The sequence below is a fragment of the Rhincodon typus genome, chromosome 9, assembly GCF_021869965.1.
Source record: "Rhincodon typus isolate 14 chromosome 9, sRhiTyp1.1, whole genome shotgun sequence".
In the NCBI taxonomy this organism is placed as follows: Eukaryota; Metazoa; Chordata; class Chondrichthyes; order Orectolobiformes; family Rhincodontidae; genus Rhincodon; species Rhincodon typus.
Genome location: NC_063340.1, coordinates 84521818 through 84543833, shown reverse-complemented (window position 1 = coordinate 84543833; position 22016 = coordinate 84521818). Strand labels below are relative to the sequence as shown.

Genomic DNA, 22016 nt, shown 5'->3' with positions numbered 1-22016 from the left:
AGCCAACCTTCTATCCATGAACTCCACCTACACTTCTTGTTGCTGCGGAAAGGCAGCCAATATCATCAAAAACCCCTCCCACCCAATTATAGTCTCTTCCAACCTCTTCCATTGGGCAGAAGATACAAAAGCTTAAACACACAGACCAACAGGTTCAAGAACAGCTTCTTTCCCAATTTTTATTAGACTTCCAAATGGACCTCAAATTTCAAATCTAATTCTGGTCTATGCAAATCTAACTCAAATACATTTCTGAGGAAGGGTCACGGGACCTGAAACATTAACTCTGATTTTTTTCTTCACAGATGCTGCCAGACCTGCTGAGCTTTTCCAGCAACTTCTGTTTTTGTTCAAATCTAATGTTGATCTTGCTTTTTGTTCGCCTTCTCTGCAGCCATAACTTTGAATCCCTCATTCTGCTCAATCACCTTATCATCTTGGTATGGTGTGATCTGCCTTTACTGCACCCAAAACAAAACTTTTCACTGCACTTAGGTACACGTGACAATAGTAATTCAAATCAACAGCGAGGGTTCAATTCCTGCTCTGGCTGAGGTTACCACGAAGATAACTGGACTAGAAGCAACTAACTTTTTTTAAGAGATAGCAGGAACTGCCGATGCTGGAGAATCTGAGATAACAAAGTGTAGAGCTGGATGAACACAGCAGGCCAAGCAGTATCAGAGGAGCAGCTTTATTTTTAAATCTCTCTACAGATGCTGCCAGACCTGCTGCCTTTCTCCAGCCTTCTGTGTTTTAGTTTGATCAGGAATGGGTGTTGCCTGACCAGCAAAGAATGGAGGTGGGCATTAGAAGTGGGTGTGAGTTCCGGGTGGGTGGGTGTTTGTGTGTGTTGGGGGTGGGGGTGCGTGGCTCTCAGTGGAAGACAACCCTGTTTTGGGCTGGTTATTTGAAGGCTGGGAAATGGGGAATGACCTGTCAGCACTTCTCAACAGTTGGTGAGCTCAGGGGAACTTCCTGAAATAACAGGCAGAGGGAAGTGAAGTTTTACTCGGTGCCCCAGAGGAGTCGGAAGGGAGGGGGGTGTAGTGTCAAAACTGATCGTTCAGCTGCTATTCCACCGTGAGAGGCACCCCATTCGACCGGAGCCCCCTCCGGATCATGGAGACGAGGAGTCTACTTTTACTGCTGCTCTGGACACTTCCCCAATCCGGCACGGTGCAAGGGGAAGTGGTCCGGGATTTTAAGGAATGCGTCTGGTTCTTCCAGAACAAGACAACCCCAAAGGGTTTCCCTATGCGGGGCCGGCTCAGAATCTGCCAGCGGTATAAGAATCATTACCACTATGCCACTCTGTACAACAGCGGGCTGCGGATCCCAGTCTACTCCGCCTACAGATACCCCTGCACTATGGGCCAGAGTGCAGGCTACAGACCCACACCCTGGTTTTACGAACCGCAGGTAAAAGAGCTCCGAGGATCGTCAATGTCCACTGTTCTGGCAATAAGGGGGAAGCATAAGGACATAAAAGTTTAGCTGCGTCATTTTTTTTTGTGTCTGCTTGTTGCTCCCAAAATAATGTAACAGGAGCTCAGTTCCTAGCTCTGAGCCAAGACTGCAGCCAAACATTCCAACCTGTATATATGGACAGGCTGAGAGAACAATTTCCTGAGTCTACATTAAGATTTCATGTCCGGCTGCTGGCAAGGCCACACTTGGAGCACTGTGTACAGTCTTGGTCTCCTTACTTGAGAAAGGATGTACTGGCACTGGAGGGGGTGCAGATGAAGTTCACTAAGTTGATTCCAGAGATGAGGGGGTTGGTTTATGAGGAGAGATTGAGTAGACTAGGACTATACTAGTTGGAATTTAGAAGAACGAGGGAAGATCTTGTAGAAACATACAAAATTATGAAGGGAATAGATAAAAAAAAAGCAGGGAGGTTGTTTGCACTGAAACTAGAACTAGATGGCAAAACCGAAAAATAAAAGGGAGCAGATTTCTTCACCTAAAGGGTTATGAATCTATGGAATTCCCTGCCCAGTTAAGCAGTTTAAGTTACCTTATTGAATGTTTTTAAGGCAAAGGCAGGTTTTTGAACAGTAAAGGAATTAAGGGTTATAATGAACAGGTGGGTAAGTGGAGCTGAGTCCGCGAAAAGATCAGCCATGATCTTATTGAATGGCGGAGCAGGCTCGCGGGGCCAGATGGCCTACCCCTGCTCCTATTTCTTATGCTCCTATGAATATTTTTTCTTCTCTTCACCCCTTCCATTGGAGGCTGTTCCCTCAACGACACTGGCCCTAGATTCTAATTTTTCCCCTGAATCTCCCCACCCCTTCCTTTAAAATAACCCTTAATACCCCTGCACCCTTAATGTGCCTGGATGCTTAATACCTCTGCTAGACCACCTGGTGTACGCTTCAGGTCATAGTTTAAAAATAAAGAGTCATCCATGTAAAACAGATGAGGAAATATATTTGATATAACATAGTGTAGAGCTGGATGAACACAGCAGGTCAAGCAGCATCAGAGGAGCAGGAAAGCTGACGTTTCAGGTCTAGACCCTTCTTCAGAAATGGGGGAGGGGAAGGGGATTCTGAACTAAATAGGGAGAGAGGGGGAGGCGGATAGAAGATGGATGAAGGAGAAGATAGGTGGAGAGGAGACAGACAGGTCAAAGAGGCGGGGTTGGAGCCAGTAAAGGTGAGTTTAGGTGGGGAGTTAGGGAGGGGATAGGTCGGTCCAGGGATGACAGACAGGTCAAGGAGGAGGGATAAGGTTGGTAGGTAGGAGATGGAGGTGGGGCTTGAGGTGGGAGGAGTGGATAGGTGGGAGGAAGGACAAGTTAGGGAGGCGGGAATGAGCTGGGCTGGTTTTGGGATGCGGTCGGGGGAGGGGAGATTTTGAAGCTTGTGAAGTCCACATTCATACCATTGGGCTGCAGGGCTCCCAAGCGAAATATGAGATGCTGTTCCTGCAAGCTTCGGGTGGCATCGTTGTGACACTGCAGGGGCCCAGGATGGACATGTCGTCCAAGGAGTGGGAGGGGGAGTTGAAATGGTTTGCGACTGAGAGGTGCAGATGTTTGTCACGAACCGAGCGTAGGTGTTCCACAAAGCAGTCCCCGAGCCTCCACTTGGTTTCCCCGATGTAGAGGGGGCCACATTTGGAACAGCGGATGCAGTATACCACATTGGCAGATGTGCAGGTGAACATCTGTTTGATGTGGAAGGTCTTCTGGGGGCCTGGGATGGGGGTGAGAGGGGAGGTGTTGGGGCAGATGTAGCACTTCCTGCGGTTGCAGGGAAAAGTGCCAGGTGTGGTGGGGCTGGTGGGGAGTGTGGAGCGGAAAAGGGAGTCACAGAGAGAGTGGTCCCTCCGGAAAGCAGATAAGGGTGGGGAGGGAAAAATGTCTTTGGTAGTGGGGTCAGATTGCAGATGGCGGAAGTGTCGGAGGATGATGCGTTGGATCCGGAGGTTGGTGAAGTGATATGTGAGGATGACGGGGATTCTGTTTTGGTTGTTATTGCGGGGAGCGCGGTCCTTGAAAAAGGAGGACATCTGGGATGTCGGGAGTGGAATGCCTGATCGTGGGAGCAGGTGCGGCGGAGGCGGAGGAATTGGGAATAGGGGATGGCATTTTTGCAGGAAGGTGGGTCAGAGGAGGTGTATTCTAGGTAGCTGTGGGAGTCGGTAGGCTTGAAATGGATATCGGTTTCCAGGTGGTTTCTCATCATATCGGTTTCTCATCCCGCCTCCTTGACCTGTCCGTCCTCCCTGGACTGACCTATCCCCTCCCTAACTCCCCACCTAAACTCACCTTTACTGGCTCCAACCCCGCCTCTTTGACCTGTCTGTCTCCTCTCCGCCTATCTTCTCCTCTATCCATCTTCTATCCGCCTCCCCCTCTCTCCCTATTTATTTCAGAATCCCCTTCCCCTCCTCCATTTCTGAAGCAGGGTCTAGACCCGAAACGTCAGCCTTCCTGCTCCTCTGATGTGTTCATCCAGCTCTACACCTCGTTACATCAGATTCTCCAGCATCAGCAGTTCAAACTATCTCAGGAAATATATTTTATTCTTAGAGGGTGTGAGTCTTTGAAATTCCCCTCCTCAAAAAACAGTAGATGCAGAATCATTAATTTTTTTTAAGGCAGTGATCGATAGATTCTTGGTTACTAAGGCAATGAAAGATTATTGGGGATATGCAGGAATGTAGAGTTGAGGTTGATATCAGATCAGCCATGATCTTATTGAGCAGTGGAGCAGGCTCAAAGGGGCGAGTGACCTGCTCTTGTTCCTTGACAACAAGGTGCAGGGCTGGATGAACACAGCAGACCAAGCAGCATCATAGGAGCAGAGGAAGTGCTACACCTGCCCCCATACCTCCTCCCTCACCCTCATCCCAGGCCCCAAGAAGACTTTCCACATCAAGCAGATGTTCACCTGCACATCTGCCAATGTGGTATACTGCATCCGCTGTACCCGGTGTGGCTTCCTCTACATCGGGGAAACCAAGTGGAGACTCGGGGACTGCTTTGCAGAACACCTACGCTCGGTTCGCAATAAACAACTGCACCTCCCAGTCGCGAACCATTTCAACTCCCCCTCCCATTCCTCAGACGACATGTCCATCCTGGGCCTCCTACAGTGCCACAATGATGCCACCCGAAGGTTGCAGGAACAGCAACTCATATTCCGCTTGGGAACCCTGTAGCCCAATGGTATCAAGGTGGATTTCACAAGTTTCAAAATCTCCCCTCCCCCTACCGCATCCCAAAACCAGTCCAGCTCGTCCCTGCCTCCCTAACCTGTTCTTCCTCCCACCTATCCCCTCCTCCCACCTCAAGCCGCACCCCCATCTCCTACCGACTAACCTCATCCCACCCCCTTGACCTGTCCGTCCTCCCTGGACTGACCTATCTCCTCCCACCTCCCCACCTACACTCACCTCTACTGGCCCCATCCCCGCCTCTTCGACCTGTCTGTTTCCTCTCCACCTATCTTCTCCTCTATCCATCTTCTATCCGCCTCCCCCTCTCTCCCTATTTATTTCAGAATCCCTTTCCCCTCCCCCATTTCTGATGAAGGGTCTAGGCCCGAAATGTCAGCCTTCCTGCTCCTATGATGCTGCTTGGCCTGCTGTGTTCATCCAGCCCTGCACCTTGTTGTGTCGGATTCACCAGCATCTGCAGTTCCTACTATCTCTGCTCTTGTTCCTTGTTTGTATATTCATATCCTTACTTGGCTTGCTGTCAAACTGTTGGTTGTTAGGTCTCCATACTTCAGCTGGCACTTTGCAAATGCTGGTTGTTTTTGTGGGGGAAGTGGAGGTGTTGTCTGCCTGGTGCAGTGGGGTGAGATAGTAGCAGGGAATCCCAAACCACCATCCATGTTTGTCTGCTCTGAGACAGAGGGGCGTGAACAGCATGGGCCATGGCAAGAAACCTGGAAAAATCAAATGGGGCCAATCCTGACATTGAGACTGCAGAATCACAGAATTGTTGTAGTGCGGAAGAGGCCCATTTGGCCCATCATACCGGTTCTATTAACTAGTGCCAATCTCCTACCTGTTCCCCCAAATCTCTCCACACCATATCCCTGTAGTGGGGAGTAGTGATAGCCTAGTGGTATTCCTGTTAGACTATTAATGTAGAGATCCAGGTAATATTCTGGATTACCTCATTTTGAATCTTGCCAGGGCAGATGGAAGAATTTGAATTCAATAAAAATCTGGAATAAAGAGTTTTAATGATGACCATAAAACTGTCACCAATTATTGGAAAGATGCAGTTGATTCACTAACGTCCCTTGAGGAGGGATATCTGCCATCCTTACCTGGTCTGCCACAGCAATATGGTTGACCCTTAACTGCCCTGTGGGCAATTAGGGATGGGCAAGAAATGCTGCCCTAGCCAGTGATGCCCACATCTTATGAATAGAACAAAATTACTATCAAATAATCATCTTGAGAGCAACATGTTGCATTTTCATACATCATGATGAGATTTTTGTTGGGAAGCTGTAAGTTGCCTATTAATGTGGCTTGCTAATTGAATCCCTCTCCCCAATTAAAATGCTGCTTCCTATCCTACTGAACACCAGTTGGCTCAGACATGACTAGTCAGCCACTTGGTTATTATCCCCTTGTCATATTGGGAAGGGTGAAGCTGGACTGTAGAATCCCTATACTATGCAAGCAGGCCATTCAGCGAATACCAGCTGTCAGAAGAGCATCCCACCCAGATCCACCTCCCTCCCCTATATCCCTGTATCCTCATGTTTCCCCAAAGCTAATCCACCTAGCCTACACATCTTTGGGCTGTGGGAGGAAACCCACCCAGACACAGGGAGAATGTACAACTCCACACAGTCACCTAAGGTTGCAATTGAACCTGGGTCCTTGGTGCTGTAAGGCAGCAATGCTAACCGCTGAGCCACTGTGCATCCCACCATCCTTCTTGGCTGTTTGTGCCCTGTTGAGGCCCACTTTCTCCTGGAATTAGGGAGGCATTAAGGCAGAGGGAAGTGGCTGACACTGCAGCTACTGCTGGTGCAGCAGGGGAAAAATGGTGCAGAGTTGTGAGTAAGTGAGTAAGCATTACAGAGGAGGGTGGAGGATTAGTGGAATGGGGAAACTGAGTGTGTGAGAGCAAGTAAGAGAAGTTTGTGTGTGCAATAGTGAGAGGACGAGCCTTGGTGAAAGGTAGGTGCAGTAGCAGTGATAGACGGTGAGAATGCAGGGAAAATAGTGGCGCTTACTCTGGCACAGCAGAGACAGTCATTGACCTTCCCCTTACACTGCTGGACATTCCTCCAGACAGCTGAGACCACACTGACAGGGTGGCAAACTTGGACTAGATTGGCAGGGCCTGGTGCCATTGTCTTCTTTGGCGGTCCCTGGGGAAGAGGATGTTCTTCATCTACACACCACCCCATCCACCAGGACCTCCAGGTTCCTATCTGCAAAGTGGTACACCAAATGCCCCTCATCCGTCACATCTGGGGGAAATGTCATGAGCCATTCAGGGCAGTCCTGGACTGACAGTGCTTGTCCAGGTGCACAGTGGGCTTTTAAACTCAGCACAGTCAGGGATCTCGGGTTACCCTGGGATATCTGGGCAGAGGCGAGTTCTTCCGCCTGTGGCGAGTGGAAGAATTGGGCTAGCATCAGCGAGGTGTGTACCGTAGGGTTAAGGTAGTTTGTTGAAGAAGTGGGTTTGGTAGAATAGAGTAAGAAAACCTGCTGGGGCTCACAGAGAGAAACCATTGTGAAACTCAATGAAAACAACACAATGACAAAATAAGAGAAGATTCAGTCAGGAGTCAGGATTCACATCTCGACAGTCACTTTATCCTGACACTAAACATACAATGTGGTCCTTTTTTCAATTGTTTAAGGGATTTGAGTATAGTGTAGAGTTAAGTGTTACTGTATGATATGTTACAAAGACACAGTATGCATTATTTCAATGTCACATGAACTTCCTGGCTCTTGCAACCTTGTCAGATGAAACCACAATGAGATGTTTCTTAAATATAATATTTTCTTTACCTCTGCAACCTGTAAATATTCTTTAGCAGCACAATGAGACCAAAATTATTAGCGTGAGCATTGCTGATAAGGCTTGGATTTATTGACCAGTCCAAACAGCCCTTGGGAAGCTGCTGGTGAGTTGCTTTCTTGAACCCCACTGCAGTCTATTGGCTGTAGGTTGAAACACAATGATGTTTGCAAGGGAGTTCCAAGATTTTGACTCAGCAGCACTGAAGGAACAGCGATATATTTCCAAGTCGGGATGGTGTGTGTCTTGATGGGGAAATTGCAAGTGGTGGTGTCCCCAAGTATCTGCTGCCCTTGTCCTTCTAGATAATAGAGGTTGTGGGTTTGGGAAATGCTGTTGAATATTTTGTTCTAAAGCTGAAATCTCAGTCTGAGTTACAAGTACTATTAGATGTTCCTTGAACGGAGAGGGCAATCTGAAGGGATCATTTGATGAGTTTGCATCCTTGGAACAGAGACTTGCCTAGCAATTAGACTTACCAGGAACTGAGTACAATTGACCAGGTATTTGGAACAGAAGTTATGAATGCAGAACATATTAATTTCCTGAAAAGCATTCCCAACAAATGAGAAAGTATGCAAAGCCACAGCCTGAGATTGAATGGATGGAATGGTGGCTCAGTGGTTAGCACTGCTGCCTCACAGCGCTAGGGACCTGAGTTTGATTCTAGCCATGGGTGACTGCGTGGAGTTTGCACATCCTCCCTGTTTGTGTATGGGGTTTCCTCCCACAGTCTAAAGATGTGCAGTTTGGGTAAATTGTCCATCGTGTCCAGGGATGTGTAGGGTAGGTGGGTTAGCCATGGGAAATGCAGAGATTGTGTGGGATGCTCTTTGGAGGGTTGGTATGGACTGAATGGCTACTTCTACATTGTAGGGATTGGATGAAAAAAAAAAATTCTAAGCTGTTCCACCACTAGCTTTTAAGGATGATGCTCACGATGATCATATCCTGAAAATGCAAATAAAATAATACATTGGCAATGTGTGAACTGGAGCTGTGGCTATTAATTTGGCAAAGGGATAGGCCATCTGGCCCTGCACCATTCTATTAGGTCAACCTTTTCTGTTTATTTCATTATATTCTTTTATGGAATATGGATGTCACTGGCAAGGTCAGCATTGATTGCCTTGTCTCCAATTGCCCTTGAGAGCAGTTCAGAGTCAGCTAAGTTGTTGCCTGCCCAGCTGCATTGATTCCTAGGAATTCAGATCACAGTGTACGTACCGTAAAGTTTTCATTTTGCTAACATGTTGATTTGCATTCATTACAGATTGATGATCAAAATGCCCCAGGCACGATAAGAAGCAGCAGCGCAAGTTTCAGTCAGAATCAGGCAGTGGATGAAGATTACCAGGACTCCGGCTACGACAGGGGTCACCTCTACCCATTTGCACTGAATGAGAAGGAGAGTGCCACAGCCACCTGTACCCTCACCAACGCAGTCCCCGAGGAGCACACAGCCAATGTTAACTGGTACCAGGAAGCAGAATCCATTGTCGAGAAGTTGGCACGGATATGCCACAAGTCTGGCCGGTCGATGTATCTCATTACAGGTGCTGCCAACCCCACAAAGACCAAAATGAAAAACCGGGTCTCGGTCCCCGGCCTGGTCTGGACAGCTCTTTGCTGCACCTACCCAAGGGACCAGAATAATGATCCCTGTCTCAACAGCAATGCAGGTTCAGAGGGGAAGGATGTACTAAGGTACAACGGAGACTTTTCTTTTGCATTCATGAAGCAAATGAAACCTGAACGGAGCACAACGCACTCAACTGTGAGACAACTGCAGAAGAAACTGCGAGTCGACAGGCTGTTTGACAACTGCAGGGGGATGAGTGAAAACGAGGAAGCGGAAATCTTCAAAGTGGTGGAAGGGTTGATTCAGGGTAAAATTATTGATTCTGTTAGCGGAGGAAGTTCCCCTTTGCGACCATTCGGCTATGAAGTACATATAGGAATCTTCCGATTCATCCGTCACAAGCTCCTGGCTCCTGGTCAATCCGTGGTACGAGTGGTGTTGAGCAACATGGTGGAGTTTGCCACAACCATTGCTCCCATCTTCCATGGCATCCTTCTAGTTTTAGGAATTCTTGCCATCAATGCATTTGGCATCCTTATCAACAATTACTCTGCCAACCTTAACAGACAATAGGCCTGCCTCACTAAGACATTGTAGTTTTAAACACCAGGGCTTGTCTCCTTTAACAAAGCTACTGTTGGTGGACCACTAATACTGATTAGGAACCTCAGGATTATCAGGATTCTCAGATGGCACTAATCATTCCATGGTCAGCAAGCCTTTATAGGCCCTCATAACTTATAACACCCCTATAAGGGCAAATTGCCAAAACTCAGATGCCAGTAGTGTAAACCACCAGAATTCCTTTCCATAGTAACATTAAAATTTGATCCTCAGTGAACCACCGGCTCAGGGATTTCTGTTCTCAGGCAAGCTAGCATAATCTTTCATGGAAATTAAAATCCTCATCCTCCCAACCGGTCCAGAACTTGAGAGTTTTGAGTTGAGAAACCGACCAAATTCCAAGAGAATCTTTAGTCAGTTTCCCCAGACAGCCTTTTTCGGGTGTGAAAAGGTAATTTTGCCACAGTCCCACACTCTTATTAAAGAGAAACAACTGGTGGTGAGTTTAGCCTGAGGGTCACTAAGCTTCAGGCAAGAGGCAAGGTTGAGAAGATGGAACTTTCTTGGGGACTTCAGCCCAGTACAAGAATTGAACCCACGCTGTTGGCATAATCACAAACCAACCATAGGCCAACTGAGCTAACCATAGACATCTGGGGGAATTCCAGGTGTCAGGCCAATTAACATCTGATCAAAGGATCTTTACCTGTATCTTCAGCATTAGATTGCCTTTTCACTGTGGACAATCTGCCAGTTTCTAGGGAGGGCTTTCCCTCCCAATGCAACACTGGGATTGTCATACCTTCTTGTGGCAAGTATTGTCAATAGTGACTATCTGTAAGTGTGGAACAAATACTTTCTGGACTGAAGTGAGTGGTAGTTTTGATGTTTTTGAAGGTACGACACTGATCCAGTTGTACAACAATCATTTAGAGTAGCTCACAGATAATGTTTGACCTGGGCATGTGTTCACTGGCTGTAGTCAATCCAATACCACATTTGAGGGGTTTCCATTCTCTTCTAGTCTACCAGAGATATTCAGTTCTTTGACATCCATCAATGTATCTGTGGTGAGAATCAGAATTATAATGGCTTCTTCCAGTTTAACTGTAGAGAATGCTGGTATTGTCATGAATATTAATATGGGGAAGGACAGCTACCTCCAACCCTCTCACCATTCTGACTTGGAAATGTATTACTGCTCCTTCAGTGTGTTTGGATAAAAATCCTAGAATACCCTCCCTAACAGCAACGTGGGTATTCCTACACCTTACTGACTTTCAGTGGTTCAATAAAAACAATTTGTCACCTGCTGTGGGGCTTGGGCAACAAATGCTGGTCTAACTATATCCTTTAAAAGAACCAAAACAAATTTGTGTACTGCTGGTGGAAGTAGAGGTCTTTAGGTCTTTTAAGGGGAGGTGATGGCCTAGTGGTATTATCGCTGGACTATTAATCCAGAGATTCAGGTAATATTCTGGGGACCCGGGTTTAAAAGCCAGTGTGGGAGATGGTGGAATTTGAATTCAATAAAAAATTTGGAATTAAGAGTCCAATGATGACCATTGTCAATTGTCGGGAAAAAAAAACCCCATCTGGTTCACTAATGTCCTTTATGGAAGGAAACTGCCATCCTTACCCAGTCTGGCCTACATGTGACTCCAGACCCAGATCACTGTTGCTGACTCTTAACTGCCCTGTGGGCAATTAGGGATAGGCAATAAATGCTGAACTAGCCAGTGATACCCACATCCTGTATATGAATGAAAAAGAATGTCTATCTGGAAAGAATAATCAGGATGGCGCTCATTTCTAGAAAAGACTAAAGGGTGGCCTGATGAAGATCTACAAGAAAGTGTTGGATAGTGCAGACACAAAGGTTTTCCCACTTACAGGTGAGACCAGAACTAGAGAGATAATCAGTTTTAAATCCAGTAGGGAATTCAGGAAAAGTCCTTTGACTAGTGAATGGTCACAGTTTGAAATACTCAATCACAAACAGTGATTAAAATGCATAAAATAGTTGTATCCAGAGATAAACTAGATTAGGTATAGGAAGGAGAAAGGAGTAGGAGGACACACTCATTCAATTGGATGAAGAGGGTGGAAAGAGGCATAGTATAGACTATTGGGCCAAATGGCCTGAAAAAGATGCATTCATTTTATTACATTATGGGATCTGAGCATTGCTGGCTGGGTCAGTATTTGTTGCCCATCTCTGACTGATTTTTGAAAAGGTGGCGGTGAGCTGCCATTTTGAACAGATGCAATCCAATACAGGGACATCCACAGTGTTGTTAGCGAGGATGTTCTAGGCAACAGTGAAGGAACAACAACATTGTTCCAATTTACGATGGTGTGTGGCTGTGAGGAAACTTGGTGACATCCCCATGCAAGTACTGCCCTTGTCCTTCTGGTAATCTCCATGTCTGTGGTAATATATAGGAATACAAGGAAATTGCAAGTTCAAATCAGGCCACTTGGCTTAATCAGTTGATACTGGAATTTACACTTCATGTGAGCTAAACACATCTCCACTCCCTGTTTCACAATTCGTCAACCCAGTCTATGTCATAGAGTTGTAGATGTATACAGCAGAGAAACAGGCCCTTGAGCCCAACTCATTCACGCCAACCAAATTTCATAAACTGAACTAGTCCCATTTGCCTCCATTCAGCCCATTATCCCTCTAAACTTTTCCTATCCATGTACTTATCCAAATGTCTTTTAAATGTTGTAATTGTACTCACCTCTACTACTTCCTCTGGCAGCTCATTCCATTTACCCAGTGTGTGAAAAAGTTGCCCCTCCAGTCCCTTTTAAATCTTGCCCCTGTCACCTTAAACATCTGCCCTCTAGTTTTAGACTCCCCTACCCTGGAGAAAAGATATTGGCTAGTCACCTTATCTATGTCTGTCATGATTTTGTGAACCTCTCTAAGGTCACCCATCATCCTCCAAGGCTCCAGGGAAAAAAAAAGTCCCAGCCTACCCACCCTCTCCTTATAGCTCAGACTTCTGTCACCTAGTAATCTTGAGTGTTGACATTGTTCCTGCCTAAACCACAAACACTGCAAATGAATTCTACACTTACCTTTATAAAAAAGGTTTCAGGGGCTGTCTTTGTGGTGCAGGAGTCCTGTGTTAGAGTCCCACCCACTCCAGTGGTGTGTAATAGAGTCTGAACATGTTGATTAGAAAAATAGATCTGCTCCTATGATGCTGCTTGGCCTGCTGTGTTCATCCAGCCCTGCACCTTGTTGTCTAGATTTCTCTTGCCGTCTGTTCTAAATTTGAAAGCTTTGGAGTGGGTGCAGAGGAGATTTATCAAACTGATTCCTGGGATGAGGATTTAGCTGCGGTACAGGGTGTGGCACGGTGGCTCAGTAGTTAGCACTGCTGCCTCACAGCGCCAGGAACTTGGATTTGATTTCACTCTCGAGCAACTGTCTGTGTGGAGTTTGCACATTCTCCCTGTGTCTGTGTGAGTTTCCACCGGTGCTCCGGTTTCCTCCCACAGTCCAAAGATGTGCAGGCTAGGTGGATTGGCCATGCTGCATTGCCCATAGTGTTCAGGGATGTGTAGATTAGGGGGGTTATAGGGGGATGGGTCTGGGTGGAATGTCTGAGGGTTGGTGTGGACTTGTTGGGCTGAAGGGCCTGTTTCCACACTGTAGGGATTCTATGATGAATACTAGAGGTCTACAAAAGTAGGAGAGGCATAGGTGGGGTCGATACTCAGAGGCTTTTTCACAGGGTAGAAAGGTCAACTACAAGAGGGCACAGGTTCAATGTGAGAGGGGTAAAGTTCAGTGAAGTGCGGGGAAAATTTTTCACAGTCAGGGTGATGAGTGCCATTGGAGATGGTGGAAGCAGAGATTTATAAGGAAGATTTTTCTATCTACTGAGTGAGTAGGCTTTGGAATGAGCTGCCTGGTGGAGCAATCGGTACAGATTCCATACTAACCCCCAAAAGTGAATTAGTTAAATAGTTGATGAAATACATTTCAGGGAAAGAACTAAGAATTGGGATTAACTGAATTGCTCTTTAAAAGAAATGACACAGACCTGATAGTCCAAATGACCTCCTCATGCAGTATTACTCAATGTTTCCATGAAATTTCTAGTCTTATATCAAAGGCCCCTCAATCTAGCCCGTCAACTCCCAGGAACAGTCTGTTTCTATACCCCATCATATTCTTTTGCAATTTTAATGAATCTGCCTTTATTGTCCTATAATGTGTGTTGTTTTAATGTAAAATGCCCCAATTTTTAGTGTCTTTATTTTCTCATCATGGACACAATTCTAGTGAATTATCCATTGTGACACCTCTAAAGTCTCAATATCTTTGCAATGCAGTGTGACGTCCAAAACTGAACGCAGTGCACTAAATGGAATCTTAATGAGTTTTAATGCAGGCTCCTCACCACCTCTTTGTTTCCACCTCTACTTTCTTTTTACTCAATCAAGGGATCTGGGCATCATGGGATATCAACATTCATTACCCATCTGCAATTGCCCTTCCAAAGGTGGTGGTGAGGTATCTTTCTTGAACTTTTGCAGCCATGTGATGTATGTAAGCCCATTGTTAGAGTTGTAGAGATGTACAGCATGGAAGCAGACCCTTTGCTCCAACTCATCCATGCTGACCAAATAGTCTGTATTAATCTAGTCCCTTTTGCCAGCATTTGGCCTGTATTCCTCCAAACCCATCCTATTCTTATCCCCATTCAGATATCTTTTAAATGTTGTAATTGTACCAGTCTCCACCCTTTCTTTTGGCAGCTCATTCCATTACATGCACCACTCTCTGAATGAAAAAGTTACCCATTAGGTTCCTATTAAATCTTTCCCCTCTCGTCTAGTTTTGGACTCCCCTATCTTGGGGTAAAGACCTTGGCCATTCACCCTATCCATGGTCCTCATGATTTTATAAACTTCTATAAGGTCACCCCTCATTTTGCGATGCTCCAGGGAGAATAGCAACAGCCTATTCAGCTTCTCCCTACAGGTCAAACCCTCCAAACCTGGCAACATCTTTGTAAACCTTTTCTGAGAACTTACAAGTTTCACAACATCTTTCCTAATAGCAGGGAGACCAGAATTGAACGCAGTATTCTAAAAGTGGTCTAACCAATGATATGTACAGCTGCAACATGACTTTCCACCTCCTGTACTCAATGCACTGACCAATAAAGGCAGTATACCAAACGTCTCTCCAATACCCTGTCTACCTTCGACTCTGATTTCAAGGAACTATGAACCTGCACTCCAAGGTCTCTTTGTTTGGCAACACTCCGCAGGACCTTATCATTAAGTGTATAGAAGGGAAGGGTTTTATAGCACATATCTAGAATTCCATGAGCTTCCCTTCTTAACATTCTTGCATTTCTGACATGTTAGCTCTGGTGTTATGAACCTATAACTCCGTACCTTGCAAGTTTCTACAAAGGCCCGCAACTCTGAGCCTGGTTCCATTCTAACTATCGTTGCTGCCGTTATTTTTACCAAAATGTATTCATAGGAAATAGGAGCAGGTGTAGGCGATACTGCCCATCACTCCTGTGCCATACAGCAGATCATGGCTGATCTTCTACCTGAACACCATATTCCCTCGCGGTCCCCAAAACCCTTGATATTTTTAATCTCTGGAAACCTATTGATCTCTGTCTTCAATAGCATCAATGATTGAGCAACCACAGCTGCCTTGAGTAGAAAATTCGCAAAATTCATGACCCTCTGAGTGAAAAAATTCCTCCTTTTCTTAGCTGTAAATGGCCTGACCCTTATTTTAGACTGTGACCCCTCAGCCAGACCCCTAAGTCACAGAAACAACGTTTTTGCATCTACCCTGTTGATCCCTGTAAGAATTTATATGTGCTTCAGGGAGATTGACTCTCATTCTTCGCAATTTTAGTGAATGTAATGTTATTTGTGTGATAATAGTTTCCAATTCCAAATTATCTGTACAATGCCTATGATATACATAACACACTATGTTGTACATATATGTTATTGATATTAAATTTCACCTGCTGCCTTCCAGCCTATTTCCCTCACATGGTATACGTGAGGCTGGTCACAAGGTGTACCTGCCTGCACAGATGTTACACCTTTTCAACTTCTTGGAACTGTTTCTGCTGGAAATATGCCATTGCTGATTCTTTGGCAGTCTCTCAGGGTCAAGGATGTCTTGCTTTCAAATTGATTTCAATGTGATGCAGTTGGTTCACAATGAACTTATTTCACAAACAGTATGAACAGCAGTGTGAGCAGAACCTCCACCCTGCACCCCCCAAAATGCCAAATACCTCAAAACAAAGCAGCCCATGACAAGGATATTATGAATCCATCAGTAGCTGGTGCAATGTGGTGTTATAGGAAGATTACGTTCAAAAGGAATGTATCACAGCTTGAAAAGGACCTAGTTGAAGGTCATTGTGTGATGGTGATGAGATCTAACACCACCAACACAGATGGAGCCTGAAAAAGGTTGTTGTAGAGCAACTCCTTTCATAACTCTTCTCTGTGTTTAATGTTTTAACTTAAAGATTTTTCTACAGTAGCCAATTTTTTTAACATGTTAAATAGACCCAGGTAGAGTTTCTGATTGCAATTAACTGTGTTTGTGAGTGTGTGAGGATACAAGTGTGTAGATGTGAGAATATGAGTATGTGAGGATATGAGTGTGTAAGTATACAAGGATGTGTGTGTGGGGATACCAGTGTGTAGTTGTGTGAGGATATGAGTGTGAGTGTGTGAGGATGTGAGTGTGTGGGGATACCAGTGGTGTGAGGATGTGAGTGTGTAGGTGTGTACACTTGGGATTATCATATCCCAGTGGTTTTATCTTAAAGGTTTTGTCGAAGAATGTCACGATTCCTTGTGAAAAACTGCTTGAGGAGATTTGATCCACTCAATTAAGTACAGCAAATTGACAAGTCTGATTGTGTAAAATTTTGTTTTTTGAGATATTGAGCAATATCTTAATTTATATTTGCCAGCTCATCTTTATTGAAATACTCCAGTGTCAAACAGAATAAGGCTCTTAACTGGCTTTAATACTAACATGTGAATTAACTTGTTTATCACAAATTATATTGTAATTGATGTGTGCAACAATGAAAAATAAATACAATAATTTTTGTTCCAAAGTCTAACCGTCTCCTGACTTTTGAGTTCTTTCTGGAACCTATACATCAACTGGAATACTTGAAGGATGTTCCCAATGATGAGGGAGACCAGAACCAGGGGTTACAGTCCAAGATACGGGTAGACCACTGAGGACTGAGATGGGAAATATTTCTTCACCCAGAGAGTGGTGAGCCTGTGACCTTCACTGCCACAGAAAACTGTCGAGGCCAAAACATTGAATGTTTTTCAAGAAGGAGATAGATATAATTCTTAGGGCTAAAGGCATCAACGAGGTATGAGGAGAAAGCAGGAATGTGGGACTGAGTTGGGTGATCAGCCGTGATCATACTGAATGGCCTATTCCTGCTCCAATTTTCTGTGTTTCAATGTTTTTGATTTTATTGTCTTTCCCTTTCTTAATTGGAATTCCTAAACCCTCACCATTGTAAGCTTCACTTCCAGGAATGCTAATGTCTTTTCTGTTAAACAAAAGCTTATATTTCTATGCTGCCCTTTATGAAATGGAATGTTCTGCAGTGCTTCACAGAGCCATTATAAAGCAAAGGATGACACAGAGCCTCATGAAGTGACAATGGATCAGGCAACCCAGTCAAGGGGTTGATTTTAAGAAGTGCCTTAAAGGAGAAATGTGACTTAGAGAGCTGGAGAAGTAGGAACATGGAAACAGGAGTAGGCCATTCAGCCCCTCAAGCCTGTTCCACCATTCAATGAGATCATGGCTGATCTGTGGACTAACTCCATAAACCTGCCTTTGGCCCATATCCATTGATACCTTTGCTTAACAAAAATGTATCTATCTCAGATTTACAATCATTAAATGATCCAACGTCCACTGCCATTTGTGGAAGAAAGTTCCAAACATCTATCTATGTGTGTAGACGTGCTTCCTAACATCTCTCCTGAATGGTCTGGCCCTAATTCTCAGCCCATAGTTCTAGAATTCCCAACCAGTGGAAATAGTTTTATCTACCCTGTGTCTTCCTGTTAATATCTTGAAGACTTCAATCAGCTCAACCCCTAACCTTCTAAATTCTGGAGAAACCAGGCCTAATTTGTATAATGTCTCCTCATAACTTAACCCGTGATGTCTAGATATTTTTCTTGCAACCTACTTTGTCTGCCCTCCAAGGCCTTTATTAATTTCTAAGGGAACAACAGAGCTTAGGTCACAGGCTACAGAAGGCAAGGCCAACAATAGTGGAGTGATTAAAGTTTGAGTAGTTGAAGAGGCCAAAATTTGAGAAGTGCTGATGTCTTGGAGAAATTATTGTGACTGGAAGTAAAAACGGGTAAGGCTATGGAGGGATTTTAAAACAATCATAGACAAGAATTATAGAATCCCTATAGTATGGAAGCAGGCCATTCAGTCTATTGAGTTCACACCTACCCTCTGAGGAGCATCCTAACCAGACGCATCCTATCCCTTTAATCATGCATTTTCCATGGCCAATCCACCTAATCTGCACATCTTTGGACAAGGATGAAAATTTTAAAATTAAGATGTTGCTTGACCAGGAACCAGCGCAGGTCAGTGAGCACAGGATTGCTCGGGGAATACGAACACACGAGTTCAGAGCAGGAGTAGGCTGGGCATATCAAGTCTGCTCTATCATTCAACAGGATCATGACTGATCTGATTTCTCCATGTTCCTGTCCAGCCTTGTTAATCTTTCCCCCACTTTGGCTTACCAAGAATTATTCCACCTCTTGAAAAATTTTTCAAAGATGCTGCTGCCACTCTCAGGAAGATTTAAGACCAACTGTGAGCAATGAATTTTTTTCTTATCTCTGTCTTAAAGGGGTGACCATTTATTTTAAACAGTGACCCCTAATGTTCTAGATTCTCCTGCAAGAACAAATATCATTTCCACATGCACTCTGTCAAGACACCTCAGGATCTTATGTTTCAATCAACTTGTCTCTCACTCTGCTATGTTCCAGCTGATACAAGCATTTCCTTCCCAACCTTTTCCAGGTAAACCTTCTATGAACTGTTTGCAAAATATTTCCATAATTCCTTCAGTAAGGAAACCAATATTGTACACAGTACTTCAGATGTGGTTTCACTCATATTGTGCAAACTGTAGGATAACCTACAACTGTGGAAAAAGGTAGACATATGTTTTCTTTGAGAAGTTAAAACTCTCTTTGTCCCTCGGGGGATGCAGTCAAGATTGTGGGAAGACTTTTGTATTCGAATCGGTAGGGCAATACAATACTTTTCCAATCTCCTTGCAATAAGTAATACCCGGGTGATGAACAACGTAGTATTTCGATTATGCAATAATTTTAGAATTTTGTGTTCATTAAGACCAAAATTTTCGGACCTCATACTGCCCAAACTGCAAGTAAATGTTGCTTACCTGCTGAGACTAAATAGTTAAATCAATCAGGCTACTGGAATTTGCAGCCTAAAAAAAAGCTTAAGCTTGTCAGGACAGAGAGTATTGACTTGTTAGCAGGAATCAGCTTGTCTGTTCGTTTGGAGAGTTTACACTACACCTTTGTGTTAAAGTCACACACAAGGCTTTGCATAGTTCTCTCCCCAGTGTGATAAATGTTAGCACCAGCAAATACAACAAATATACCATTTAATTAGATTCGTTTTCTGACAGATCGGTTATTTAATCAATAGAGTAAGACATTTAAGAAATAAAATCTAAATCTAATGGAGAAACTCAGTCGGCTTGACAGCATTTATGAAGAGAGAAATGGTGTTAATGTTTTAAGTCCAGTGTGATTCTTCTTTGGAACTGTTTCAAAGACCCTAATACCAACTCTGTTTCTGTCCGCGCAGATGCTGCCAGACCTGGTGAGTTTCTCCAGCACTTTCTGTTTTAATTTCAGATTTCCAGCACCTGCAGTATTTTGCTTTCATGACATATTGAAGAAATTTTGCTTGTTACCTTCACTAACAAACGAACGGGAAACAACAGTAGGCTGTGTGGGCCTTACAGACTGCCCTGCCATTCAATAAGATCGCAATTGATCTGATTTTAATCTCAACCATACCTTCCTGCATAACCTTGATCATCTCTCTTCCCCTTGGTCATCAAGAATACTTCTTGTTTTAGCACGGTGGATATCACTTTGTCCTGGTAGAGCTTGAGAAGGCTAATTAGTCAAGTTTATAATAAGAATGAGCACGTTTATTGGAGTATCATATATACTTCTAATTCAGTTACCATCTCGAGATAAAACTGAGTGTGAAGAATGATATACATTTTTCAGTGAGTGAAGTCAGAAGTTACACAACACCAGGTTATAGTCCAGGTTATAGCGACTTCACCTGACGAAGGAGCACTGCTCCTAAAGCTTGTGATTTCAAATAAACCTGTTGGACTATAACCTGGTGTCATGTGACTTCTGACTTTGTCCACCCCAGTCCAACACCTCCATTTCAATGAGTGAGCCTGAAGGTGGGGAGAGAAAGCTAGTGACCTCACTCTGACCAATTGAAACAAATAATACAAGCCATGTCCAAATTTGACACAAGGACTTTCAGAATGGGGGATTAAGATTGAAAGCTTCAAGCCTATCAGGGCACTGCCACATCATCATACTTGTGGTGATATCTCTCCAGAAGCCATGGTATAATCCAGGATGAAGAGAAAGTCTTTGATTGTGCATTTAGCACTCAGAGCATCTGTGAACATTGAGGGCTAATCCATGCGGTCTTCACTGACTTTGGTTAAGTATAATTCCTCATCTCATTTTATAAATTCCACTTTGACTCACTGTGGCTATTAAGTATCTTGTATTTGCAACTTGTGTAAATTGTGAAGTTGTGATGCAAAGTGAAATTGACTAAAGGCGTCAGCAGAACTAAATTTTAATTGGATTCAAATTCCTATGTTAGTTCTTGGTTTAAGATATGAACCACAGAGTTTTGGATCAAGTTTACAAAGGAGAGAATGGGAAACCAGGCAGAGGTGCATTGCAGTAATCAAGGAGTAACAGAGCAAGGAATTCAATATCAGATGAGCTGAAACAACAATGAAATCAGATAATATTACTGAGTTGTAATAATGACATTTGTGCTGGTGCTAACGTAACACCAGATATTCAAACTTTGGGTCAAATATGACACCAGAATTGCTCATACAATTTATTCTCAATAACATTCATTTTGTTAAAACATGTAACTTCATCCAAGACTTGAACATTGCTTCCAAATCAGGGATAGATTTGGCATAAAGGACCGTGAGTTGTAGGAAAAGAATGGATGCTCACAGGTTGGTCACAATACGCTTCATAGCTGACACACAATTTTCCTTCAATCTGCTGGATTTCTCCCCATGTGAAGGACAAAGTTCTGTGCACAATATCCTGTCCTCCTCATTTGCAACTTCTCAGGAATTGTATATGACAAATTCAATTATGGAATGCTGATGACTGTTCTATGTTCGTTTGCATTGAGGATTGGTTAGCTACCAGGGCATAGAGAGTAGGGATAAATGTGCCATTTATGGGTCGCAAACTATAACTAGTGGACTGGCACAGGAAGCAGTGGTAGGGCCTTAACTATTTGCAATCCATATCAACGGCTTGGAGGAAGGGACCAAATGTATGTACATTTTCTGATGATACAAAATCAAGTAGGAAAGGACGTTTTCAGGAGACATCAATTCCCCTAATAAGAATAGAAATAGAATACGGAGAACAGAAAAGCAATTTACCACTTTAATAAAGAGTGACTGAACTCTACTGTACAGAGGAAATCCTGGTACACAAGTTATAAAAATTCTTGCATGCATTTAAGGTGAGATGGGGAAAGTTCGAAGGAGATGCAAGGGTCAAGTTTTTTTTACTCAGAGAGTGGTAGGAGTCTGGGACTTGCTGCCAGGTGTGGTGCTGGAGGCAGACATGATAGGGTTGTTTAAGGGACTTTTAGATAAGCATATGAATATGCAAGGAATGAAGGGATTAGTTTAATTTGGCATCATGTTCGGCACAATTATTGTGGGCCGAAGGGCCTGTTCCCATGCTGCACCACTCTATGTTTGATGTATGTTCTAAAAAGTTGGGCGTGCAGGTGCAGCAAGTAATTAAGAAAGTGAATTGAATATTACAATCCCATGAGGGAATGAAGGGCACAACAACGATTTTCAGTAGTGCAATAATTTGCCTTTAATTCCAAGAACTTTAATTTTGATTCATAACTTTAGCATGTAGTTTGAATTGTAG

At 44.0% G+C, this 22016-nt stretch overlaps 1 protein-coding gene across 1 annotated transcript; it reads left to right on the top strand.

Annotated features, from left to right (window-relative positions):
* Positions 1–873: 873 nt before the first annotated feature.
* LOC109924739 (endonuclease domain-containing 1 protein-like) lies at positions 874–16831 on the top strand. The gene is made up of 2 exons (XM_020524730.2): positions 874–1422; positions 8802–16831. The coding sequence occupies exons 1-2, from the start codon at positions 1123–1125 to the stop codon at positions 9681–9683; spliced, it is 1182 nt and encodes a 393-aa protein (XP_020380319.2). The 5' UTR covers positions 874–1122; the 3' UTR covers positions 9684–16831.
* The last annotated feature ends 5185 nt before the right edge of the window (positions 16832–22016 follow it).